Source organism: Arvicola amphibius, chromosome 9 (genome assembly GCF_903992535.2).
Source record: "Arvicola amphibius chromosome 9, mArvAmp1.2, whole genome shotgun sequence".
Classification (NCBI taxonomy): Eukaryota; Metazoa; Chordata; class Mammalia; order Rodentia; family Cricetidae; genus Arvicola; species Arvicola amphibius.
The window spans coordinates 16,558,974-16,584,823 of NC_052055.2; the positions used below are offsets into that span (position 1 = coordinate 16,558,974).

A 25,850-nucleotide genomic window follows, 5' to 3' on the forward strand; every position below is an offset into this window, starting at 1 on the left:
CCACTGCTGGCGCTGAGGAAGAGCAAAAATGGCTGACCACAGAGGTGCACTCCTGCAATCCCAGCATATGGAAGATACAGAAACAGGAGAACAATTGCAAGTTCAAGACCAGCCTGAGACACACAGCGAGTTCTGGGCCGCCCAGGCTACATCGTAAAAACCCCATCTGAAAAGAAGTCTCTGAAATACTATTATTAACCAATTAGAATTTCCAAAACTAAACCAGCCACACCAAGAGCTGAAGACGTAAGACGGTGGGGCTCTCAAACACGGCTCATGGGAATATCAAATTCAACCACTTTGGCAATGAATTTTACACTTACATACAGAAATTAAATTGTATCCATTTACCTCAGGATCGAGCCACTCCACACCTAGGTTTTTACTAAAGAGAAAGGAAAACAAATCCCATATGCAAAAAGTTATACACACATGTTCTTAACAATGCAGCTATTTGGCAATTACTGAAACCTGAAAACAGTCCAAGTGTCCACCACCAGATGAACAAGCCAACGGGTTGTGTCTACAGAACATAATGCTGCACAATTAAAAAAGAATGGAGCATTGCTTGTGCAATAAGCTAAGGAGTCTTGGACTAGCTGTACTGAAAGAAGTCAGGCAGCTAGCAGTGACTACTCAAGTCATCTCTTGGTAGAAAACACTAGAGAGCTAACTCTTCTAGGGTAGCATAGCTGGGGGGGTCAAGGTTGGAGGGTTCTGAGAGGAGGCAGAGTGGTTTGAGAATGTAAAAAGATAACTGTGGGACACAAGGAAATGTTTGAGCATTGTTCTAGCTTGCTTTCTACTTCTGCAAAAAAAAACACAAACCAAAACCAACTTGGAGAGGAAAGGGCTTATTTCAGCTTACAGGATACAGTCCATCCTTGAGGGAAGCCAAAGCAGGAACCTGGAGGCAGAAACTACAGAGGAAGTTTTACTAGTTTGCTCTTTCTTTCTTTCTCTCTCTCTCTCTTTCTTTCTTTCTTTCTTTCTTTCTTTCTTTCTTTCTTTCTTCCTTCCTTCCTTTCTTCCTTCCTTCCTTCCTTCCTTCCTTCCTTCCTTCCTTCCTTCCTCTCTTTCTCTCTTTCTTTCTTTCTAATAGAACCTAGGGCCATTTTCCCAGTAATGGCACCACTCAGAGCAGACTGGGCCCTTCCACATCAATCATCAAGAAAATTACCCAGAAGCTTATCACCAACAAACCAATCTGATGGAAGTCATTGCTCAACTGAAGTTCCCTCTTTCCAGATGACTCCAGCTTGTGTCATATGGACAAAATAATAATAATATAATAATAATAAATAATAATAATCAGCATAGGTATGATGTATGTATTCACTAACCTGGTGTCAAGGATTGTATCACAGAAGTACATATGTATAAAGGTTTATCAGAATGTATCCTTTACATAGCTGCAGTTTATACATGCTAGTTTTACCTCCAAAGAGGTGGAATTAGAGAGCAATGAAGAAAAAGAAATGGGCAGAAGCAGAAATGAGGAGGGAGGGGGAAGCAGAAGAATTAAAAGGAAGAAGAAGAGAAGGAAAGGAGGTAAAGACAAAGAGAATGGGGAAAGAGAAGAAAATGATGCCAGAACTCAGTTTTTCCACATTTCACTCCAGTTAGCAAGAGTTGCCAAGAGAGGTCAAGGACCCTGGCTTCCTAGAAACACAGCCCAAACAGGAACCGCTACCACCCTAGGTTAGACCTCCAGCAGAGCGCTCTACCCCAGCTTTTAAACTTGAACATCTGAATTGTGTTTGTCACTGTCCCAAACAATTCCTGGCTTCAAAGCCGCAGGAGATCGCCCATTGCCATCTCTACTTCCCACCCACAGGGCGGCCCTGTCCTAATTCAGCAGGGAAACAGAACAAGAGAGCCCCAGCGAGAGAAGAGTAAACAGGAGAAGTCATCTGGGTCTCCCACAACCACCCTCTTCCCAACCACCACAAGGAACAATGGGACAGGAAGCTGGGGGCTGCGGCTCTTGGGCAGTTACGCAAACCAAGTTGGCACCCAGCAAGCCTTTTGTTCAGAGATTTTTTAAAAGTCAACCCTCTTATAAACAAGGCAGAGTGTTTTCTCCCTTGGGAAAGCATGTGGCTGCTTTTCTGGTTTCCCCCATTCTCAGTGAGATCATTTTAGAGAGGCAGTTTCTGAGCCCTTGCACCCGGGTGGGACCACCATGCTAGTGAGTGGCTAGCAACTTGCTCAATGAGTGCATGAATGGACTAAGGACTTGATATATATATTTTTTTTTTAAAAAAAATCCCAACTTAAAATAGCCATCTAGGCCTCGTTTTTAATAGAGTCCCTGTCCATTCAGAGACTTTCATAAATAACCCCACAATTAATGCCGTGTATTTATCTGCAAAGCCACGTACTTGAAATACACAGGGGCTGAGTTTGTTTATGAGACAGAAAGCTTTGATCCCAAGACAAAAATAGAGCCATGGGATTCAAGTAAATTTACCTTGTTCTCTCCGGGAGCCTCAGGTTTAACCCATCTTGGAAGAGTTCAGTCTCAGGTGATGCAGAACTCTTGTCTTCACAAGCACTTTGAGAGGCACAATTAACTAACCCTCCTTCCCCGCAGGGATGCTCTGGGGAGAGAAGCATCTCTTTCATAAGTGGACCCCTTAATTGGGTTTATTCCTGTGTGGATTTCTACCCAGAAGACACAATGTAATTATTCCCTAGTCAGGTCAATATACCGAAATCTTAAATCACATCTCATCATGCCCGGGCTTGAGACTTCTCAGTTATTCCCCAGTGCCCTGTGGGTGGGATCAAGACACCATATAAGGCCTTTCGGAACTCCTCTGGAATCTGACCTGGTCCCTGACTACCTAGATGCCACTGTGTTCAGGACATCTATTTCAGGTCTTCACACATCTGAGATGTTTTCCTACCATCGGTATTTCTTCTCTTGTCTCTGCTTTCCTTGAGGCCAGCTCTTCTCCTGTCCCAAATCCAAACTAGAATGTTGTCTACAAGGTCATTCCCTTTCCCCACCCTTGACACCTGCATGCCTGTCACTAAACTCCAGCACTTTTAAATAGCATCTTTCTCTAACTGAAAAACATGTTTTACGAGTCCAGGAACCATGCAGGGTTTTATACATTGTTTTATCCCTGCTGGCCAGCTGGCATGTGATGCTCATTACGTCATCACTGAATACAGAATGAATAAGGAACTGTATTCCTGTTTATGTCTACCCTCCTTGCCCTCTATCCCAAAGCCCAAGCCCGCTTACCACTCACACCTCAATCTTTCCCTGTCCCTAAAAATCATCCCTAGGCTTCCTGTTTTTCAGGGTTTAAACACAAGGCATACAAAGTATCAGAGACATGCCTGCAACAGTCGGTGCCCAATAAATGTAACTAAACTTAACAAGACAATAATCACTAAAGTAGACTTGTGGCCCTGTTTCAAGTGTCGCCTGTAATTTTTCGAATACTCTTGGGACCATCTTTTGATGTCATGTTGTTTTCTTTAATTTTTTTTTCACTCGGCACTGTTTCTTCTCTCTTAAACTAATACATTTTAAAGGATTATTTGTAAAACTTTAAAAACCCATTTTACCTACCTAAGAACCAATCGTGATCACCGCCACAGTGGAAAAAAGCCATATGCTTCTATTTAATTTTTAAAAATGATAATACTGGCAGTAATTGGAAATGTGACAATATTGACAACATTAATAAGGCAATTACATCTCTTTCTGTAATGTGATTAACAATTTTAACGACCTCTCTTCTCTATACATCAATATTATTTGAAGCCATAACTATGTGCTTTGAAATCCCGTTCATATCATATTCCTCTGTCATTGTACTGTAACTAACACCTTGCCTTTGGCAATTCTGCTTTAACTTGATTGGTTGCTTGTACGTTTATGAACTGGACTTACTTCCTTCTCTTTACATTCTCTATGGTTCTCAGGTGGATGTTTTATATAGAATGCATGATTAATGCTGTTTTTGTTTTTGTAGGGCAGGGAATTGAACACAGTGTCTTGCACATATTCAGTCAACTAATATTATCTATATCTTTAGCCCCATAAAACAGCTAAGGTTGACGCTACTATTGAGAGTTTTGAACTGAACCAATCAAAAGTGACTATTCTTCCAAAGTCTGGAATGCCTTACAAAACAATTTTTCCCTGTTCTAATTCATTTTTTCTCTGCCCTTCTGAGTCCCTATATGTACGTGCCTATATCATCATTCAGTTAATTATCAAGGATGCAGATGGGAAGAGGACTCCATGCAAGAAATGTGTTTCTCATGAGCATGCCAACACCACGTGAAGTAAGCCCGCAGGTTCACAAATGAAACAAAGGCCAGACAGAACCAGGGGAAATCTGAACGTGTGATTTATTATCGTTAAGATTGGTCTATAAGGCTTAAATACATCGGTCAGCGTTAACAGCAGATGAATGTAGCTTTACAAAATCAGTATCTCAATACGGAACAGGACTATGTGTGGTGACTGTGCATTGGAAAATTAATATTTCCTCGCTGCAAATGTTCTGTCTGCAGCACCATGTGGAAGCTTCTGCTTGGATCATGAGCCGCAGTGTTCACTAGAAGCTCTAATCAGAACACAACTCAGTCTAACTCAAGCGTTAGAGGAAAAGTAACAGAGTCATTCAGGCTTACTATGTCAGATTTGGTATAGGATTATAATACTAAGTGTTTTTTTACGTCCTGCCTCAAATTAATAAATACAAACACAATATAAAAATATACACCAGTTGCTAAGAATATACTGCACATGCCCAGAAAGTTAAATCTCGCTCTCATATGTATGCAGGTATGTCTTGAGGGCCAGAATTTCTGAATAGCTCCGGCTCGTCTTCCGGTAGAAGTCCAAACCAGTGAGGTGCTCAATGTCTCGCACTCGCGCTGTGTGCATCTTCATGAGATCCTCTACCCACTTGGACTCATCCTCCGAGCTCTGCAAAGGAAATGAACCAGTAAGATTTTTTTTTCCTAGAAGAGATTATCCTAAATGGTCATTTCCCACACTTATGTGCACAGACCCAAAGCTTGTTGCACTGGCCTGATCTTCCTGTCTCTACTGAATCCCTGTCAGAAATGCTGCACAATTCCATTTTCGGCCATAAAAAGCTGTGCCGGACAAATGAGAAAGTGGCGTGAAGAGGGGTAGTTCTCACTGGGTTCTTAAAACACAAGACAAAATGAGGACTATTGTGCGGAATCCAACCATTTGATTTTCTTCTCAGCCATCGAACGTAGGGTAGGGTTGAAAGCACCACACACCTAACCTGGGATGCTCTTCTGTCTCACACTATAAAGAAAGAGCCAGTGCCTAGCATAGGAAACTAGCAAGCATCCCAAGGCTGCTCAGAAGACCCATCAGATCCATCAACCACCTAGCCAACGGCAATGAGTTACTATCTGATAGTGAGTTCAGCTTGAAACAGGTCAGTTGATGTATCTGGCACTTTTGGGCCCAAAAATTCTGAGTTGGAAATGTGGCTCCACTGTTTCCTTGCTTCAGTGACTTGGTAAAGCTACTGAACACCCCCAAACCCCTGCCCCAGCTTCATTGATTCACAAGGCCACTAATGCTGTCTTCACCATTTCGCTGGGAGGTAGAAAAAATTCAAAGGCAGTGGAAGAAGGAAAAGGAGTCAATAATAACACCACCAAAGAAGGGAAGGGGGTCTCCTTCTGCCTTAGCTCTTCATGTAATAGCCTCATTGGCAAAACTCCAGGCTAAAACCATGCAGAATGACAGAGCAATGCATTCCGTGTCTAACTTGAAACTAAAAGATACTTCAGGTAAAGAGACCCTTGCATCTCAAAAATATTTCAATTTGGAGGAAACATGGTGGAGGGGCATAATAAGATCACGTGAGTGTCCTATGAATTAAGCAAAATTAAGCTATTACTCTTCGTTAATAACCTGGGGCAGGAAGGACTTCACAAATTATACCACTACCTCATACCTCAGGTCTGAAATGTCCAGCGAGAGTCTTTAGAGAAGTCTACAGGGTGCTGCACAGCCCAGGGCCACGAATGTTCAGGCATGCCCTCACCTAACTCTTGACCACTGGCGATCTCAGTGAACCAGCCACCGAGGCCCAGGGACCTGCAAAGGTTTTCTCAGAAAGCTTCAACCCACACAGACCTGGACCAAGAGTGACGGTAGCTCAGGCCAAGTCTAAAAATGTACCGTGAGCTTGTTGGTTCAGGAAACCAATGCCTGGCCTTTCCAGGCAATGTGTAGAAATGGCTTTGCAGGCAGAAGCTAGGATTCGGGCCTTTCATAACCTGCCCCCCCTGCCTAAGCTAACCAAGATTTCTGCAACTCCCAATAAAGTCAAACCTAAATTTAGCCCTACCCGCAAGGCTACTGACCAGTCCTCGGCATCACCATATAATTAACAAAGTAGGTGGTCTCCTGATGGGTCAAGACCCCCTCAGGAAAAGCATGAGGTTATATTTTGGGAAATTTTTCATATTTTGCTCTTTTGTTGGATTTCTCAATGGTCAGTGAGTCCGATGTTTCCTTTCAAAATGGAGTTATGTGGGTGTGTGAACAGGCTTGAAAGAGTTTTTCCTCATTCAAAATCACAGCCAGCTAGAATGGTAAGAATTCAAGGAAATAGGAAAAAAAATTTTAAAAGAAATAACAGAATATTAATGCAACCACAAACAATCATGATTAATTTCTGCAGTATTGATAGTCATTCTTTTTAAAGTTTGATTTATTATTCTTTACGTTCATGTGTATGAATGTATGTTCATGCAGAAGAAGTGGCCAAGCTGGGATCCAAACTCTCCCACCGCCATCCTGCAGTGAGTGAAGGATTCCCAAAGAACCAAGATATACTGTAAACAGCCTACCGTATGTATAAATGTCTATGTGACATGTACTCCGTCTTTCAATTTCGGAGCAATTTTGAATTCCATTTTATATGTGTTTCGTTTACCTCTCCATGGGTTTTCAGGAGAACTGAGGCTTTCTTAAGGGAAGTAGAGTGGTGTTCCAAGAGGAAGCATCTTCCGCTATGAACAACTGAGACTGAAACATCGAGCTGATGAATTGATGGCCGTGATCTGTCACTTTCTGCTTCCCCTCTTCTTCTCCCTTCCCAACTGCACATGGGGCCCCAGAAATCCCCTGGCTACAGTACTTCTGCCTTCCAGCCTTCTCTTTAAGTGTCTAAGACCACACCCCAGGTCCAGTTCTGTGACCTCATTCTCATAAATCTTGCCAATACCTTTTGAACACCATGTTCAACTTCCACCAGCCTAAACTCCTTAGAGCAAAACCTAAAATGTTGCCCTTCTGATGAAAGGCTTTTTCTTGTTTATCTAATTGCACAATAAGAAAAACTCCCCAAGTTCTCTGCAGATAACTGCTAATTATCTTTGGAATTTAAAGTTCCCTATCCTACCAGCTCACCATCATCTTTTAGTAAATGTAACTTCCTTAAAAGTCAACACAAAGGCAGGAGGAAGAAAGAGAGACCTTCCAGGATGACTAATGACAAGAACAATATATGAAGAGGACCTACACAATACTTGGATCATAACACACACTTGGAAAATGGGAATAACAACTTCTACAGATATTACAACCAGTGTTAATGCAACGACCACTACAATTTTAAATTTTTGAAAACAGGCAATTTTTATAAACACCACCCATCACTTCTTAGCCTTTTGGCTACTATCAAGTGTAAAATACTATCTCCCATCAAATACGATCTTTGAGAAAAATGTAACTAGCTGCTTATACCATAGCTCACATTTCTATTATTTCCTAAAGTCTTTATTTTGCTTTGAACAGTCGTGGCCTGAATTCTTCATCCACAATTGAAGCCTTTGTCCAGGAGCCACACTGCCCAAGAAGCATGAAGATGATAATCTTCATTGGACCAACCGTTATGGCATTTTATCTTATTTTTACTTTTTTTTTTTGAGGCAGGGTTTCTCTGTGTAACAGCTGTCCTGGAACTCACTTTGTAGACCATGTTAGCCTCAAACTCACAGAGATACTCCTGCCTCTGCCTCTGCCTCCCAAGTGCTGGGATTAAGGGCGCGCACCACTACACCCAGCTGGCCTTTAACTTCTTAGTGTAGGTATTTCTGCTCGTTTCACTTTCAGCCCTATGGTAGGCTGCCTAGGAGTTTATGTCTGTGGCTAACTGTACTTTTTCTTCTAAAACACTTTACACACTTTAGGAATTTGAATGTAATTTATCGACTAACAATCCCATTCTAGAGAGTCTATCCCTGTTCCTTCTATTGGTGAAATTGAAGCATATTGGCTATTACTTCTAGAATCAAACCTGCAGCAAAGAGTTTCCATCACAATAAACATATAAGAGAAGAACATATGACCTGTTCCTGAGTCTTAAATCTGTACACACGGCCTGGTTTATCTTCCTGCCGAGGGCTGTTCCTTTTTTTAAATTTAATATATTTTATTTATTTTATGAGTATGTGTAATTTGTTTGCTTGGATATCTGAGCAACAGGCATATGCCTGGTGTGTTCATAGAGGCCAGAAGAGGGCACTGGAATCCTGTGATTGGAGTTCCAGTTGGTTATGAGCCATTATATCGGCGCTGGGAATTGAACTCTGGTCCTCTTGAAGAGCAGCCAATGCTCATAACCGCTAAGCCATCTCTCCAGCCTCTGCTAAGGGCCTTTTTGTTATATCATTCTGCTTCCTAGCTCTCTCCATGTGAAAATAAACAATACAGGAGTCCTGTGTGCTGTGAGACGGCTGCTGTGTTTTCCCACAGCTAGCAACAAAAGATAACCTGACTAATAAGTGCATGTGTGCATGTGTTTTAAAAACTTTTATTATGGATGTTTCTAAGCATCCACAAAAGGAAAGGTCAATACGGTAAATGTTTTTGAACTCTTATTCTATCCCTACTATTATTTTCCCTTTTGGTACATCATTTTTGTGAAGAAAAAAAAATGTTAAACATAGAAAACATAAATAGAACTGTGTTGCATATATACACATATGCACATGCACACACATGTACACACACACACACGAAGAAAACAATACGAAATTATTATTATGGAATACCAGGTCCCTATATATGCAGTACAGTTCTACTTGAGTCATTCCCCCTTTCCATCTGGCTGGGTGATCCACGTGCTTTGTTCTGGTTCAATAGTGGGGGTACAAGTTAAGAAACACAGCTGAGTCTGAGCGCTAAGCCCGGAGGACTCTGCCTCTGAACTCACATTGCAACTTTCGTCGTTGTCGGGCCGGTGAGGAAGGATGAAAGAGGACACCGAGAGGGGACCATCACACTTGTCTGCAGGCTGAGTGAAGTCGAGGCAGCTGGTAATGATGCTATAGTAGTGAGTTGGGACAGGAATAGAGCTGCCTTCCACATACCTGAACCAGGAAAGTCAGGAAAATTACAAGCCGCGTCAGAACGTTCTCTTAAAGCTGCGTACCCATGGCAACACCCTACTAGCCTACGTTAAACAAACATGATGTTCTCTCTGCCTGGAATTGTCTCCCTGTCTCTACATGGTAGAAACAGAAAGGTATCCCAAGAAAATAAAGTGGCTGCATTGAAGAGCTGGAGGCAATAAACGGTGACTAGAATAATGACGTAGAGCAAGGAGCTGGAAAAGTCTATAAAAGACCAATTGCGATGGTTTCTGAGAGCCGGAATCCAGCATTTAGGGGCTGTGGTTTAGGCTGCAATACTCCATTGGAGGTCTGGCAGATACAAAGTGCCAATATTAGGTTTGTGTTTCAGAAAGATGACTTTCCTAGGTACAGAAAATGGTCCAGGATCCCAAGACACTGGATGTAGAGGAATCACAGCACTTTTAGCCTACACTGAGAACCTGAACTTGGTACAAAGGAAGCATTAACATCAAGAGTGGGAGAGGAGCCTCATGCTATTAAACGGGATTTCTCCAGTAGAGCAAAGTGTACACATTAAAATCCCTCACCCAGCTTGATGCTATACTTTTAATCATTTTCTAAATCTTGAAATTGAGTGAACTTAATTTTGTTTAAAACTATCAAAATGACCAACAATAAATATATGTAATTAAGATGAAATTTCTCTTTTCAATTGCTGAAAAGGAAGTTAACGTCTATATTATTATCTGTATTTCAAAATAGCATTTTGTTTGCTAAGTATCTATTTTATTTATGCACTCTGTGCTGATTTCTGACTATTTGTGCATGTATAAATGCACTAGACTACATACTGTTAAGCACAGTGTTTACCTTACCTTTTTATATCTCAATAGTACCAATAGGAGAGAGAGAATTGGATTCAACCAAGGTCTTTATGTAACTTTTTAATAAGCCATACTGACTCAGAAGATAGAAAAGATTCCAAAACTCTCCAAAAATCATAAAAATCAATTAAAATTGCAATTTGGCTACTGAAGAGTTCCTGAGGAATAAATGATAATTTCAAAAATATTGATATACTTTTCTATCACAAAAATCAAAATTTTTTTCTAGCTACTAACACCACACTTAAAGATCAAAGACAACTAGAGATCTTAATAATGAGATTCAAAGACAAAATATTTAAGGGCATGAGCTCTTCTCTAGCATAGGAATATCCTCGAATGACGCCTTAGAATTTAGGCATCTCACACAGAACAGAAAAGAGAAGCTCACTGTTTGATTTCATCCTCAGTGTCTCGTAAGCCATCGTAATTGTAGTCAAAAACTGGTCCACTTATTACATTGACTCCATTCCTTTCTGAGGCATATTTCTTCACCAAAACCCTTTGGAAATAAGTCCAGATGCCTGTACAAAGACACAGATCAGTCAGTCCTTTGTGCACAAAAACACTTGTTTCAGACAAACTCTCTGTAGGAGGCTTTCTTCAAGTGCAATGTCAGGAGCCAAGAGCAGCTGTGACCATCGAAACCTGTTCTCCAGTTTTAACTTTGTTTTTCACTAAAACTTGTGAAAGGAAAGATAAGAGGAAGCCGACAATGCCAGGGAGGCAGTAAGCCTGGCCCAGTAGGTCAGGGGAAGTTCCCAGCAGAGGCGAAGAAGAAGCAGAGATCTGAAAGCTGAATGAGTTCGTATATCTCAGGCAACGTAGTGGGGGCAGAGCATGCCAGATAGAGTTACAGTGTTAGCAGAAGGGGAAGTATTTTAGCCATTGGGCATGTAAATCTTTAGAGATCCGACAATAGGATTTCTGAAGCTCTAGGACTAGGGAATGGGCTCAGTTGGCAGTGTTTTTCTAGCGTACGCCAAGTACGGGCTTCACTCTGGGCACTGTATAGACTACGTGTGGTAGCAAATGACTTTGCCCAGCATCCAGGAGGGAAGGAAAGAAGACCATTCTCAGCTTCACAGCTAGTTCAAACGCAGCATGGACTGCATGGGATACCATCTCCAAAGGGGATAAGAGGTGAAGGAGATAGCTTCGTGGTTGGGGGTTTGTCTAGTGTGTATGAGGTTCTGAGTTCAATACACACTACTAAAAAATGGCATAAGCAATGCTCACACACTAGGGACCAAGAGTTGGCTTTGCGGGCCAGAGTACACGGTGCTTACTCAGTTCACAGAATCACTGTCATCCACAAATACTTGTCTTGTGAACAAACAAACTATATAGTCAAAGAAGCTAAAATAATAACTTGCATAAAATCATTTGATTTTGTATTCTGATAAACAAGAATATTCATAATCTTCTCCTGGGTTTTAGGGTCAACATTCAGAACAACATTAGCACCCTAAAGGAAAAGGGTGTTCACAGCCTTATGCTCAATACATAAATATAGATGTTGGGAAGGGTGCAAGTGACCTCTAAAGTTCAGTAAGATTCATAAAAACAGAAAAAGGACTGCAGGTTAGAACATGGCTTAGTTCAGCTCTACCGCTCATGGCCTGGGTCACTTTCTATGCTGTCAATTTCCGAATTATAAGCAAGGACTAGATCACTGGCCAGCTTCCCTCCCACGCAGGTCAACTGGAGGGAATTTATATAAAAGGTCTTCAAAGGGCATAAAAGATGAACCATTGCAAGGTATTATTAAAACCAGTATAGGAGGGGTAAAAAAAAAAAAAAAAGTAAAGGGTAAATTTAAAATATTTATTTTCTAAGTAACAGTTTATTAGGTAAATATACTTACGCTTGAAAGCGGGATACATAGGAACCATGTTGGTTACGAGGAATGCATCATATTTAGCTTCTGGGGAAGAGCTCAGATCTAAACATCAGGAGAGCAAACAGAATGCATTGCTTACCAAGGCTGACATCAGCAGAAAAGCAGTCTTTAGGCCAACCCAAACAGCTCTAAGCCAGCAGGCCTGAACTTTTATTTCCACGTATCCCCTCTATTAGACACTTCTGACTTCACGCCCACTGGGTCGCTTCACCGCCCTCCATGCTCTCTGAAAGTATTTACAGCCCTTTTCTTCCTACGGAGTTCTTGAGTCTTTAGTTCTCTGATGCCATTATTGTGACTTAGACTCTTTAAAAAATGTCATTAAGATAATAAGATGTAATTGTTTTTAGGAAATCACCTCTGCAGGACTGTGCCACTAAATAGCCTCCCACCCACGCTCAGGCAAATGACTCTTATTAAACTCAATGGGCCACACACAAAAAGGGGGCGTGGAAATGGGAGGGAGACTTGGAGAGAAGGTAGCTCCAAGCAGGAGGCAGGGTGACAGAGGGCAATGGGGGATAAAAATGACAAAAGCACATCATATAAACATATGGAACTGTCAAATGAAAACCCTTTCTTAAGAGAGAATTAATGTCCTCATAACTTACTATTTCTTCCACCCGCCACTTTAACAGTGTGAAGGAGAACACATTTCCCCTATACTTTAGATGTTTCCAGAAGAGCAGGATGTTTATAAGCTGGTCATTTTCAGGCTCAATTTTGGGAGAATTTCACAGCCTCCCAAATGCTTCCCCGTGAAGGAACCCTGGACCACTGAAATCCTAACTAGCGAGCTTCAAAATCTGGATTATACCTCACATCCTGACATGCCCACATACGTGCGCACATGTGCGTGCACACGCGCGCGCGCACACACACACATACACAGTGACCAGACCCTAATGCTGCAACTTACAGGGAGGAAAAAGGAATCCATATGACATCTGTTTATCGTTTTTATAGGCCAAACAGTTCTGACTGAATCCCGGAGACACACGAACATCAGGGCGAACACAGTTGGTCAGATGCTCCGGGATGCTGGAGACCTCAGCCTGCATTTGGAGTCAGAGACACTCATGGCTTGATGCTTTACAGAGATGAGACCAAACAGCTAGAGTTTCTCTTATGAACAGCTCAAACCCAAACTTGCAAGCTTATCATAGTTCATAATCTGATATTTTAAGTCCTTTTAAAAAGTCATTCTTTAAAAAAAATACAATAAGCCTATAATTCTCAATCTCTTAGTTTTCTGCAGTAGACTCTTTATTATCAAAGTCTGAAGTCAAACAACACATAAAGCAGAAATTCCACAGCTGCAAAGGTCACTGAAGATCTAAAACCCCCAGCTAGGCCTGGTGGTACACAAGTAAAATCCCACCCTTCAAGAGGCAGAGTCAAGAAAACTTGACTCTCACAAAATCATGGCCAGCCAGGTCTGTATAGCAAGTTCCAGATTAGCTGGGGTTATATACCAAGACTCTGCATCAAAAGCCAAACAACAAAAGCCATGCAAATGCTCTTTAAAATAATAGACAAGTTCTGGGAAGACAGCTCAATCACTTGGTTTGCAAGACTATGAGAACCTAAGTTGGATCCTCAGAACCCAAGTAACAAGTCAGGCACAGCGGAGCACAGGTGCGAGCCCAGTGCTGAGGAAGCAGACAGGCTGAGCCTAGCTGTTTGTCCATCACCCAGCCTAGCTGACTTAGTAAACACCAAACTAGTGTATGAGGTGGATGGCATCCATGATAAAACACACACGCACACATACAAATACATATGCATACATACACACACACATACACACTCTTTTAAAAGCATACATACCTATCTTTCTGTCTCTGTGTGTCTGCCTGTCTCTCTCTTTCTCTTTCTCTCTCTCTCTCTCTCTCTCTCTCTCTCTCTCTCTCTCTCTCTCTCTCTCTCTCTCTCTCTCTCTCTCCTTGCATGTATGCACACAGAGTAGAAATTAACAAGACTGTTGGGGAAGTAGTAATCTTGTCATTTACATTTACAAGTTGAAAATATACTTCTAAGTATATATACTTAATATATCTAATAGATGTGTATTTCAACTACAAAATAAGCTGTTCTAATTTCTGATCTATAGCTTTGTATCACATCCTTATGAAGTTCAAACTCCAGTTAAAAACATTTTTTTTATTAAAATACAAACAGGGGGATAGAGAGATCGCTCAGCAGTTTAGAGCACTTGGGGCTATTGCAGAGGACTTGAATTCTAGTCCCATCACCTACATGGTGATTCACAACCATGCATAAATCCACTTCCAAGGGATCCTATGCCGTCTCATTTTTCGGACATAAGGTGCACGCACATACGTACATGCAGGCAAAAACACTCACACAGAAACTAAAATAAGGAAATCAAATCTTTTAAATTCTTGGCAACTTTTAAAACATAAGATAAAATACAAAGAAAATGTTGACAGCAAGGTCAGGCTGAGCATGGTTATATCTGGGGACTTGCTACTTCTCACTAAATCTGATTACTAATGGAGAACTGTCCTAAAGATTAATATCTATTAAAACAAGCAAAAAGAACAAACCTTGGTGGCTTCTGTAACTATTGAACAAAATATAACATGAGGAAAAAAAGAATCTAAAAACATTATTATATTTCTTTCAACGCTTACATATTATAGTAGGTCAGACGGAACAGTGAATGAAGACTAATTTAAAAATGTCTTGCAGCGAAGCAAGTAAAAGTGTTCCCTCCAAGACTGATGCTTGAGTTCAATCACTGGACCCACAGAGTGGATGGGGAGAACCAACTCTATAAGCTGCCCTTTCACCTCCATGGGTATGCCATGGCACACGTGAACATGCAAACATGCATACACAAAAAGAAATAGATAGTATCACAGGAGATGCAGCAAAAGGTTTCTTCAATCAGAAAAACAATTAAGGTCAAATCTATGCATCAAAAGCACTCATTATACCAAATAAAGAGTATAAGGCCCAATTTTCTCAATAACCTGCTTAGAAACGGTATATGACGTCCAGAGAGGCATCAAGAATATTTCACTATAGCCACTTTCAAAATCCGTGTGGTATAAGATGTCGTATCTAGTCCGGTAAAGCACTGCAGGTCGTCCATACAGGAGATGTCTCTCTGAGAAAGAAAGAAGGAAACAAAACTGTATTCAATCCATAGTCAACCTTACACCAACTATAAAATAACAGAAGAGAGTCATGTTGCCCACAGTCTACAGTTTCCCAGCTTACTTATTAATAAGACAGCAATCAAGTTAGTGTTCCTAAAACTTCTGTGGTTTATCTGATCACCTTACCAAGGGTCAAAATAGTAACATAAATGCTATAGCTAGGAAGAAGCTTTTTGAAATTGTCAGATTTAAAGGTCTGTATAGAAGGAAACATACAGTAAATTCTGTGATGAGTCAGCCAATAGGATTGGATTTTATATCATTAAATGATTTGACCCCTGAAGAGGTCCTATTACTAATGGAGAACTGCCCTAAAAATTAATATCTATTAAAACAAGCAAAAAAAACAAACCTTGATGGCTTCTGTAACTATTGAACAAAATATAACATGAGGAAAAAAGAATCTCTATTGGGGAGCCAAAAGGATTGGATTTTACATCATTAAATGATTTGACCCCTGAAGAGGTTTATCGGGTTAGTCAAGGACTTCGTTAAGAGGAAGGCTCTTTCTTCCCATTATTTGCCAACTGCAATAGAAATGTACATTATTCCAGCATAAAGAGAGTAGTTAGCAGCCTTGTTGTTGGGCATGGACTTAAAGGAACATGTATAGATAACAGAAGCAGGCATTCAAAAGGGTCCCTCAAATATAGACGAGAAGCCCATCTATTACCAAAGAACTCCCTCTCTTAAGACCCCTGAAAACAGAGTTGGGCTCCTATAAGGAAGACGGTCATGGAAGCCTTATTTACTCTTTGAGGTAAAAGATGAGAATTCAGTACTCCAACCCACGGAGAAGCCTGGAGCTTGACTTGTCCACTTGGGAGAGACTAAACTCTCATAAATTCATGGAAAGTGGGGTCCCTGCACACCCACATACTTAGAGGTCAGAGCTTAGTTACCGAACTCACAGTTCCTAAGTGATTCAGAATGAAACCTATTTTTACTGTAATTTTTATTAAAGAATATCTGGCAAGCACTCACTAAATATTATGTATGCATGTTGCTTTAATTAAATTGCTACCCTTCTATGCAAGTACTAGAGAGAAAAAAATGTTCAGACAACCCTCGGCAAAACCCTCCCAAGTAGAATTGCTGATTTGCGGCAGAGTGGCCAATGCTATCCCAACGTAAGCAACTTCAGGGTAGTCTGGCTTCCTGAGCTTTGAAATAAATGGAGAAGCCTCGCTTAAGCTGCCAAGCTTGGGGGCCCACCCCTAGGAATCAGAATGTACCATAATGCTATTAAATAAATAAAATCTAATAAACAAATTCAAAGCCAGCAAATTCAGAAATAGTACTTGGGGGCCATAAATTGACCCAGATCTTCCTTTCAAACTCGGACCAAACCTTTTCTAGGTTCAAAATTTCCATTAAGGTTTTCCTTGTTTTCATCTTGGCTGCCTCTGGATTTCCTGGTTGCAGCTGGAAGCAGAAGTATCAGAATTCTTTGAGAAGCTGTTCTCTATTGGTTAAGTTTTAAAGCTTACCAAGGGAGTGGGTTTGAATAAGAATGGCCTCCTCCATAAACTCATCTATTCGAATGCTTAGTCACCAGGGAGTGGAACTACTTGGCAGGATTAGAAGGACTGGGAGTTGTGGCCTTGTTGGAGGAAGTCTGTGACTGGGGGGTGGGCTTAAGGTTTCAGAAGGCCCATGTCAGGCTCAGGTTCTATCTGTCTGTCTGTCTGTCTATCTATCTATCTATCTAGCTAGCTAGCTAGCTAGCTAGCTATCTATTTATCTCTATCTATCTCCTGCTACCTGTGGCTCAAGATGAAGCTCTCAACTACTTCCTTCTCCAGCACATGCCTGTCATGCCGGCTGCCGTACTTCCTGCCACGTTGGTATTAAATGTTTCTTTCATACTAGTGTCTCCTCACAGGAATGGAAGAGTGACCAAGACACTAGCATATTCCCCCAGACTCATGCTGAAGTCTGCTCACTCATCTGTTCCGTGAAGAGGCCAACAAATGAGCAGCTAGCTATCTGTCCACGGGTGGCACCCCTCCTTAGAGTACCCACCAAACAATAGTTTAGATGAGCTCCAGTCTTCACCTCTTCCTTCCTCCAGACCTCTTCATTTCTTGGCATTTTCAAGAATAACTCTTCTTTCCCCAGGGGCTGGTTTGCTTGCAGCATCCCGCTTGTAACTGGTATAAACAATTCTATATGATGCATATGACTTCCTTTCTACTAGGGATAATATGTATTATTCCTCATCACTCTTGTCATTTAGAGTATGCATTCGTGGTAGATGTGTGTGTGTGTGTGTGTGTGTGTGTGTGTGTGCATTCATGTTGTGGGTGTGTGTTTGTTCATGCATGTGGAGGACAGAGGTCAACACCAAATATCTCTATTTCTCTCCAGCTTGGTTTTTAGTACAGGGTCTCTCACTAAATCTAGAACTCACTGATTTAACTAGAATAGCTGACCAGCAAGTCCTAAAGATCAACCCGTTTCTGCCGCCCCAGGTCTTCAATTGCATGCATGTACTGCCATGTTCATTTTTACATGTGTAATAGGGATGCCAACTCTTATGTTACTTGTGGCAGAAATATTGCTAATTGAGCTATCTCCCTAGCTCCAATCCTATCCTTCAGTTGCACATCCCTTCCTTGAACGTTTACTAAGCTCTTTCTTTGTACCGGGTCTTGGCCTGGAGAGTGGAGATACTGAACAAAGGCTTAGAGCTCTTACCCTCAAGAGGCTCACAGTCCAGTGATAATCCTGCTGTCTGTAACCAACATGTAGCCCAGACTACACTGTCTCTGGTCCACACACAGGTTGATGGTAATGCACATGAGACATGTTATAAACAGGCATAAACTGCCATGATATTCAAACCAGTGTGACCTACTCACTGGTTCACTTCTGTTGCCCTTGCATAATAACCAACAGTATCTGACAAACAATACAGCCCCAAAGTTTAAAATGAAAAAAAAAAGCAAGAGACTTGAGGAAAAGGGAGATGAGACACAAGATTGGCAGGGCAGCCTGAGGAGCCTCCCCAAGAGGCCTCTCCATCTCTACCCTCTCTTGAGCTCAACACACAAAGATTGGGTTTGCTTCAGAAATCAATCCCACAGCTTCGAGCTATTGACACAGCTGCTGCTTTTTGAACACAGCCAGAAGACAAACATATGATCATCTCATTTGCTTTTTTGTCAATTCCCATCGAACTTATGAGAAAAAGAAAAAAGTACAATGACATCAACAACCTCCAAAAAATTCAACCAAAATCCCCACCCGGATCTCCAAAATCTAGCCAACTCTCTTTGTAGCATAATAATTCATGCGAGGAAGAAGAGAAATCATCTTTGCAAGAAAAATACATTTTGAGGTTCGGAATCAAGATTTAGGTTTGACTTTGCCATTGACCGCGAATCACAAGTCCCGGCATGGCCCAGCGGTTAGCCTTGGACATCTCAGGAGAACCACACATTGCGTCTCACTTCAACGCACACTGCATTTCTCTTTAACAAAATGCTCCTACTCAGACCACAAAACAGACTTGACTCTCAATCTTCACATGCTAAAATATCTGTTGCAAAGTCAGCCCCCGAGTTCTTTGTCTGCAGCATAGTCTCTAGGTTTCATTTTTAATTTTATCTACTTTGATTTCTAATCTATGTAGGGTATTGACATTTTGAAAATTTGATTCTGAAAATTTTTAGAAACTTTTAACGGGCATGATTGTTGTGTGTATTTATAAGACCTGATTCTAGCAAAAACTTGCAATGGTCAGATTAATCAAATAGGAAGAGTAATCAGCTTAAATATGTGTGATTTCTTTCTGTTGGGACACTGAAATTTTTCTTTATGAGTAGTACTGAAATACACAGTTAATTGAATGTGGCCTACTATAGCTGCCTTACTATGTCATAGAACTTTCGAAGTACTTCTTCCTGTCCAACAGCACGTTAGCACCCTTTAAACCATCTTCTTTCCCGTAATTCATACTGTGTGTTTGTGCACACATATGTATAACATATGTGCATGCTAATGATTAGGTGCACATGGAGGCTAGGAGTTGATATTAGTTTCTCTCTTTCTCTCTCTCTCTCTCTCTCTCTCTCTCTCTCTCTCTCTCTCTCTCTTTCTCTTTCTCCATCTCTCACCTTGTTCTTTGAGATAGAGTCTCTCACAGAACCTGGAGCTCACTGAATAACTAGACTGGGTAGGAAGGTCTAGAGATGCGCTGTCTCCTCCTCCCCAGTGCCAGGGTTACAGAAGCATGCCAGGCCTGGTTTTCCAACATGGCTCCTAGGCATCCAAACATGGGTCCTCATGTTTCTACTGCAGGCACTTTGCAAATGAACTACCTCCCCAAAGCCAAGCCTCTTGGGATGCCCTGATGTGGATCTAGTGTAGTCCGATTCTTCCCAGGCTGAGTTCCTACTGCAGAGTTCCAGACACTGCCTTCCTTCCACACCCAAGTTCCCTGTTTACAGTAGCAGCCCGGCATTTTAGCCTATGCCAGCGCTCCCCTCCAGATACCACATTTGGCAAAAGATCGTGAGACGATTCTTTTTAAGTGGTGTGGACTTCCCCAGAATTCACTCTTTTTGTCTTCCAAAATTTAGTCATGCAGACTGAAGTTTGTGTTTCTTCTCCCGCCTCTGCTTCCTGATCCAGGCTCCAGCAGATGGACTTGGAGCCACATGAAAACCTTTCTCCCTTTCTGCTTTCTTAAACATTCACTCCCACAGTAACATATGCTTAAAATTTACCACAAAATCTCTACAAAAAAAAAAAAAAGCCTTTCCTTTTCCTCTGTCCTTCCTCCTTCTTTGCCTTCCAAGCACCTATTGTCGTTCATGGCCATTTCAGCCTCCATGGGAACAGATTCCATGCTTCTGGTCGCATGTTCTGCTTTCCAATCCCATCATTAAAGCATTCTCTTGTAAACCGGAGGGTGGTGGCACACTCCTTAATCCCAGCACTTGGGAGACAGAGGCAGGCATCTATGTGAGTTCAAGGCCAGCCTGGTCTACAGAGTGATTTCTAGGACAGTCAGGGCTACAGAGAATCCCTGTGTTGAAAAAAAAAAAAAAAAAAAAAAAAAAAAAAAAAAAAAAACACACACACACAAACAAGAAACACTCTGTTGAAATTCATCTGCTTGCTAAATCTTGCAACAGAACAATCACTTTCTGAAGACAGGGGCTAACTCTGTTTTATAAAGCCTGTCTCCAATAATAACAATCACATGTGTACTTAGTAACCAGTTGACAAATAAATTAAAATATATATATCTGAGTGTCTACATGCAGCCTGCCTAATAGAATTTTGAGATAGACGGGGCTCATCAGGGTCACCTCTAGAAATGACGTAAATTTACACGTGATAATTCAGGTGTATGGCCCACGCAAACTCTAGGCCCTCACTTCCAGCTAGTTAGACTTCGTCCCCCTAGTCTTTTGGGTAATCTCCAGTCAGGTGCTGTCTACTGCATTATTCTCTTAGAATGAAGGAGCGACTCTTTCTGAGCACAAACTCTGTCCAAGCAGCGCCTACCAAAGTGGCATTAGGACTCTGCAGTGAGAACAAGTGTTTGCATCTGTCAGCAGGCCAGCAACCACTGTAGCCTGAGATGGTCACTCCTGATGATCTCCTAGGAGCCTTCTCAGAAGACAGCATGGGGCTTGTGTTGAATCTCAGCTCAGCTCTCCCTTGCTCTCAACCCTTGACTTCCCAATGCCCCGTATCACTCAGAACTGTTGCATCACTGAGAGGCAGAGACTAGAAAGTGCCAAGTTCCGTCTTCACCCAAAGCAGCCATGGTTATAGCTCTAGCTGGTCAGTAAAGGGTCCAGACTCAACTTCAACAGCAGCAAAGTACTCTGGTGGGTACGAATTATTTAAATGGAGCGCCTATCATCAAGACCTTGAGTCCTATGATAAATCACAAGCGATTGTGGAGCTAGTTACTTTACAAATGCTTTCTGTAACACGTGCACAGACACTCCCGCACTGCAGAGAGCAAGAATGCCACCTCCCTTCTTTAACAACACAACTGAATCTTAAAAAAAAAAGCCAACAGGAAAAGGAAGTATTTCAGAATTCAAAAAGGTCCCAGAGATTGCTGAACAATAGTCAAAATTCTTCTACCCATTAAGCAATTACTAAGTCTGTCTGTCTGTCTGTCTGTCTGTCTCTCTCTCTCTCTCTCTCTCTCTGTATATATATACATATATATATATATATATATATATATATATATATATATATAAATTAACTTCATATGGTGTGTGAAGTTCCAAACATACATAGGCATTGAAATGATTCGAGTTCCTTTTCATACAAAGGTGAGAACGTGTCCTTGCTTAAGAAAATGCAAAGGGTTTTCTAGCAATGGAGAAGAGACTACGGCAATAATTGCTGGTTGTAGTTCTTTCTCTTCTGGCAGGAATACAATCTATAATGCCAGGATTGCCTGTAAAGAGAGTCGACATTTTCCCTGAAACCCATTCCTTCCTCCGCTGACTCAGTATCACAAGGAAATGAGTTCTCATTGTACAGCAAACCTGCCACTATTTGTGACCGGAAAACAACGGCCATTATGAAACCCAGACTCAGAATTTACCACCTACCTAGAAATAGTCTGACTTCAGCAAACCCGTCATGAAGACAACAGTTCGCTTCCTCTTTATTTTACAAAGGCTTTGATTGCATAGCAATCTACACATTAACAGCAAACCAGTACCTAAGACTAATCTAAGACTTTCTGCCCTCAAATAGACTCCAGCTGTTTCACGACTGGCATTGGCAGCTTTCACATGTGCTCCCCATAGACGTCTGACTTATTTCATAGTGTATGACATTACAACAGCAAGATGGAGATGCTGCAATCTTATACATGACTTATTCGATAAAATATCAGCCATCTGCATCTCTACTTTCAACCAATAAACAAAACCAGGACTATGTTACATTTGAACATAGAATATTAGATTTATAAACTGCTTTATAAGGCTCAATACATCTCTGAAGTCAGAAGTTACTCTGAATACAATGTGCAGGCATGAGCGTGCATACGCACTCACCCATACATACACACACTTGCATGCACACACATACACACATCTGATTTGTATTCATAAGGTTCTGCTATAAAAGACACTGGATATTTTGAATGGGAGCCTGGATGTGTGATACATGAGACAGACTCGAAGACGCCCCCTTAGTGCTATGGAGAAACAAATAAGACAGAGCCAATAGGGTGATGGAGATGGAACTCAAGGGACATAGAAGAGGGAACACAGAGATTTACGCAAAGTGCAGAATCTAGCCAAAGATGTGGTTTTCACATGGTAGACAGCTGGTTTTATTTTGGGTCTCTCATATCTCTAAAGGTTGTTTCCCATAGGCCATCAACAGACCAAAGACTTATATGCTACTGCCATGAATTGAGCCTGAAATGTCCCCATAGGCTGGCATTTGAATGCTTTCCCCAGCACGTGGTGTTGTATTGGGAAGATAAGGAATCTGAAGAGGGGTGCCTCTGGCTGGCAGAAGTACGATACTAGGGACAGGCCTTTGAAAGTGATAGCCAGGGCTCTGGTTCAAAGCCTCGCTCAGTGCTTCCTGTCTGCCACATGCTCCAGCCACTACCATGGACAGAACTGTTCCATTATGTCTTTTCCTTCACAATAGACTGAAACCATGAGCTGAAATAACTCTTTCCTGCCTCAGACTGGAGCCAACAGGAATCCTCCTCAGTGACATTTGTGTCACTACCTGATCCAGCTGTTGTGATTTCCCCTAGCAGTTTCTGCCGTTCTTTTGAAGCCAAGGGCTAAAAACTGTCAGTGGTGACATTCTTTAAGACAAACCAGAGTCCACCCCAGCTAAGAGCCCAACAATACTGAGTGAGGACATACGGCTTGCCCCCACAAAACTTGCCCCCACAGACTTCACACAGTTCCCTGTTAGGTCATCTGCAAATATGTTATGATTATGTAGCTTGGTGTTCTTGTGGGACTCCTAACAGTGAGAGTAGGGGTGTCTCTGATTCTTTTGCCTTTTCTTGGGACCTTTTTTCCTCCTACCAGGTTGCCTCTTCCAGACTTGATAAGAGGGCTTGTGCCTAGTCTTATTGCATCTTGTGAGGCCATGTTTGGTTTATAACACTGGTAGTCCTGTTCTTTTCTGAAGGGAAAAGGAGGAACAGTGAATCTGAGAAGAAAGGTGGGGGAGGGACTGAGAGGAGTGCAGAAAGGGGAGGCTGTGGTTGCAATGTGCTGCATGATAGATGATAGATAGATAGATAGGTAGATAGATAGATAGATAGATAGATAGATAGATAGATAGATAGACAGACAGACAATACTCACCAGTGACACATGTAAGACACTTAAGACTTAGGATCAACTCTGAGCAAAGCTTCATAGAAGTAACCTCACTGACCACAGCTCCTTCAAACCCTGGCAGCCCCAAGTTCACCAGCCCCAAGGCCTCTTACATGCTTTCAGGAAGTGCTGGATTAAGGGAGTGATTGTGTCACGTGAACACAATGCCATCTCAGCAACAGACTAGAGGCAGACATAGTCAGTCAGGTGGAAATGTTTATGACCGAGAACAGGTGGGGTTTCCATCAGCGCGAGTACGAGAGTCCGTGGAAAGCTGTCCGAACGAACCAACCAGCAGGCTTTTGTAAAGAGCACCTTGGCGCTGCTTCTTTGGTAATTAACTATTTGGAAATCATGATACTCCCTACCCCATCCCCCTGGCAAGTTGCATTTTTGTTGTTGCTGTCGTTCATTTATAATGGCACTCAGTACACTAAAATTGAGGCTCCAAACTCTCGAGTCATTTGTAGAGTTTGTGGGGGATAAGCAAAGCCTCCACCAGCAAAGTCCTGCCTGTGTTACAGTGTTATCCAATTACACGCCCGAAAGCTTGTGTGTTTGCTGATCAAAGGGCCAAAGGGGGAGGGTAGGGAGGCAGAAAAGGAAGATGAAGATGTTTTATAGAAAGGAAGTAAGGCAAGTAAATAAAATCTGCTGCTGCCTTCCTTGACCTCTGCTCATTCAGACGGGAAACCATACGCGATAGATAAATAAGACCACATGGAAATTGACGGCTGGCGGGATGGCTCCGGGAGAATCTGTGTGCGTTGTTAGCACTCGATGTAGGGCTACCGTGCTGTTCTATCTGCTTCCTCAACCCAGCTTCCTTCTGTGTCAGAAAAGCATCCCATCTACTGCAAGAAACCTTCCGAGAAGCTCCTACTCTAGCTTCTAACTTTCCAGAACTTCAAAGTCAAGAGGAAGAGCTAGATATGGTGGTTTATGCCTTTAATCCCAGCACTTGGGAGGCAGAGGCAGGCAGATCTTTGTAAATTGGAGGCCGGCCTGGTCTACATAGTGAGTTCCAGGACAGCCAGAGCTACACAGTAAGACCTTGTCTCAAAACAAACAAAATAAATCCAAAGGAAGGATTTGCCTGATAGATTGTCTTATTGTTCCTAATTATTTTCTGTCCTAACCTGCAGCCATGTAACTTGCAGGACAGCACCCCAGTGGGAAGAATAGACTCTACGCCATGGGCATCATCAGTCTCCCTTGGACTGGTGAGCTGTGGGTAGAAGTGACACCACTTGATAAAAGCAGAAGGGCTGATGTCTAGGGCACAGTTCTGTGCGCTGTCGTGAGCATGGTCCCCTGGAAGAGCAGCGAGCCATCTCTCCAGCTCCATTTGTAAAAACTAGACGTTAAACTTATTTTGTTGGTTTTTGAAGCCGCCCTTACCTTCTGTAGACCCTTTGGTGTGGAGGCGTTTATTGAGCTCTTCCAGTTTGTTCTTCCCATGTGAAAACCAGAAAAGGAGAAAAGAAGGCATGTCAGAGGGGTTCTTTCTTTCTCCCTTCCCCTTCTACCAACTCAGCGCCTTGCTCAACTCCAGGTCTGTCACTGCGGTCAAATCCTCCTGGGCAGCTGCTGCTTTATCTCCCGTTTGCATCCTGAGCTTGTCCCCCTGTGCCTGTGAGCACCTTTGTTAACCTCCCCATGGCTTAGTTTCCTTCCCTTCACACTATGTGCAATCATGGTAGCTTCCCAGGTGGAGAAAGATGGTTACTGTAGCACATACATGTTAAGCAGGCACAGTAGTGCCTCAGGTCTCAGATTTCTTCCTGCCTGCACTAAAATAATCCACCAAACCAATATATAAAATGGCTCTTTTCAAATCCAAACAGAAATGACTCCGCACTTCTGGAGAATGACGGAGCCACCCTGAAAGATGGCTGCTCAGCATTGTACCTGAGACGGATCCCCGAGACCCTCAAACACTCACCATAAAACCCTGTTTACAATAATGTCCTCTGAGTAACTGTAAAGCTGATATTTGAACATTACCAAATGCTCTTAGAGAGGAAACTTGACAAAAACAGTGTGATCTATTAATATATCAAATGTAACTAATTAACATGAAAAATAAGTGAGCTAAAGGTTCAGATGCAAATACACATGAATGTAGCCC

General features: G+C 42.0%; 1 protein-coding gene across 6 annotated transcripts in view; it reads right to left on the reverse strand.

Annotated features, from left to right (window-relative positions):
- Nucleotides 1-4,354: 4,354 nt before the first annotated feature.
- Nucleotides 4,355-25,850, reverse strand: part of Enpp2 (ectonucleotide pyrophosphatase/phosphodiesterase 2) — a 121,014-nt gene continuing 99,518 nt past the window's right edge. For all 6 annotated transcript variants that reach the window (XM_038343173.1, XM_038343172.2, XM_038343176.1 and 3 more), the window contains 7 exons: nucleotides 25,121-25,172; nucleotides 15,177-15,313; nucleotides 13,097-13,232; nucleotides 12,142-12,219; nucleotides 10,666-10,798; nucleotides 9,249-9,405; nucleotides 4,355-4,960 (listed from right to left, as the gene is read on the reverse strand). In XM_038343173.1, coding sequence (XP_038199101.1) covers nucleotides 4,790-4,960; nucleotides 9,249-9,405; nucleotides 10,666-10,798; nucleotides 12,142-12,219; nucleotides 13,097-13,232; nucleotides 15,177-15,313; nucleotides 25,121-25,172 — 864 coding nt within the window. In that variant the 3' untranslated portion in view covers nucleotides 4,355-4,789. The remainder of the gene's footprint in view (nucleotides 4,961-9,248; nucleotides 9,406-10,665; nucleotides 10,799-12,141; nucleotides 12,220-13,096; nucleotides 13,233-15,176; nucleotides 15,314-25,120; nucleotides 25,173-25,850) is intronic.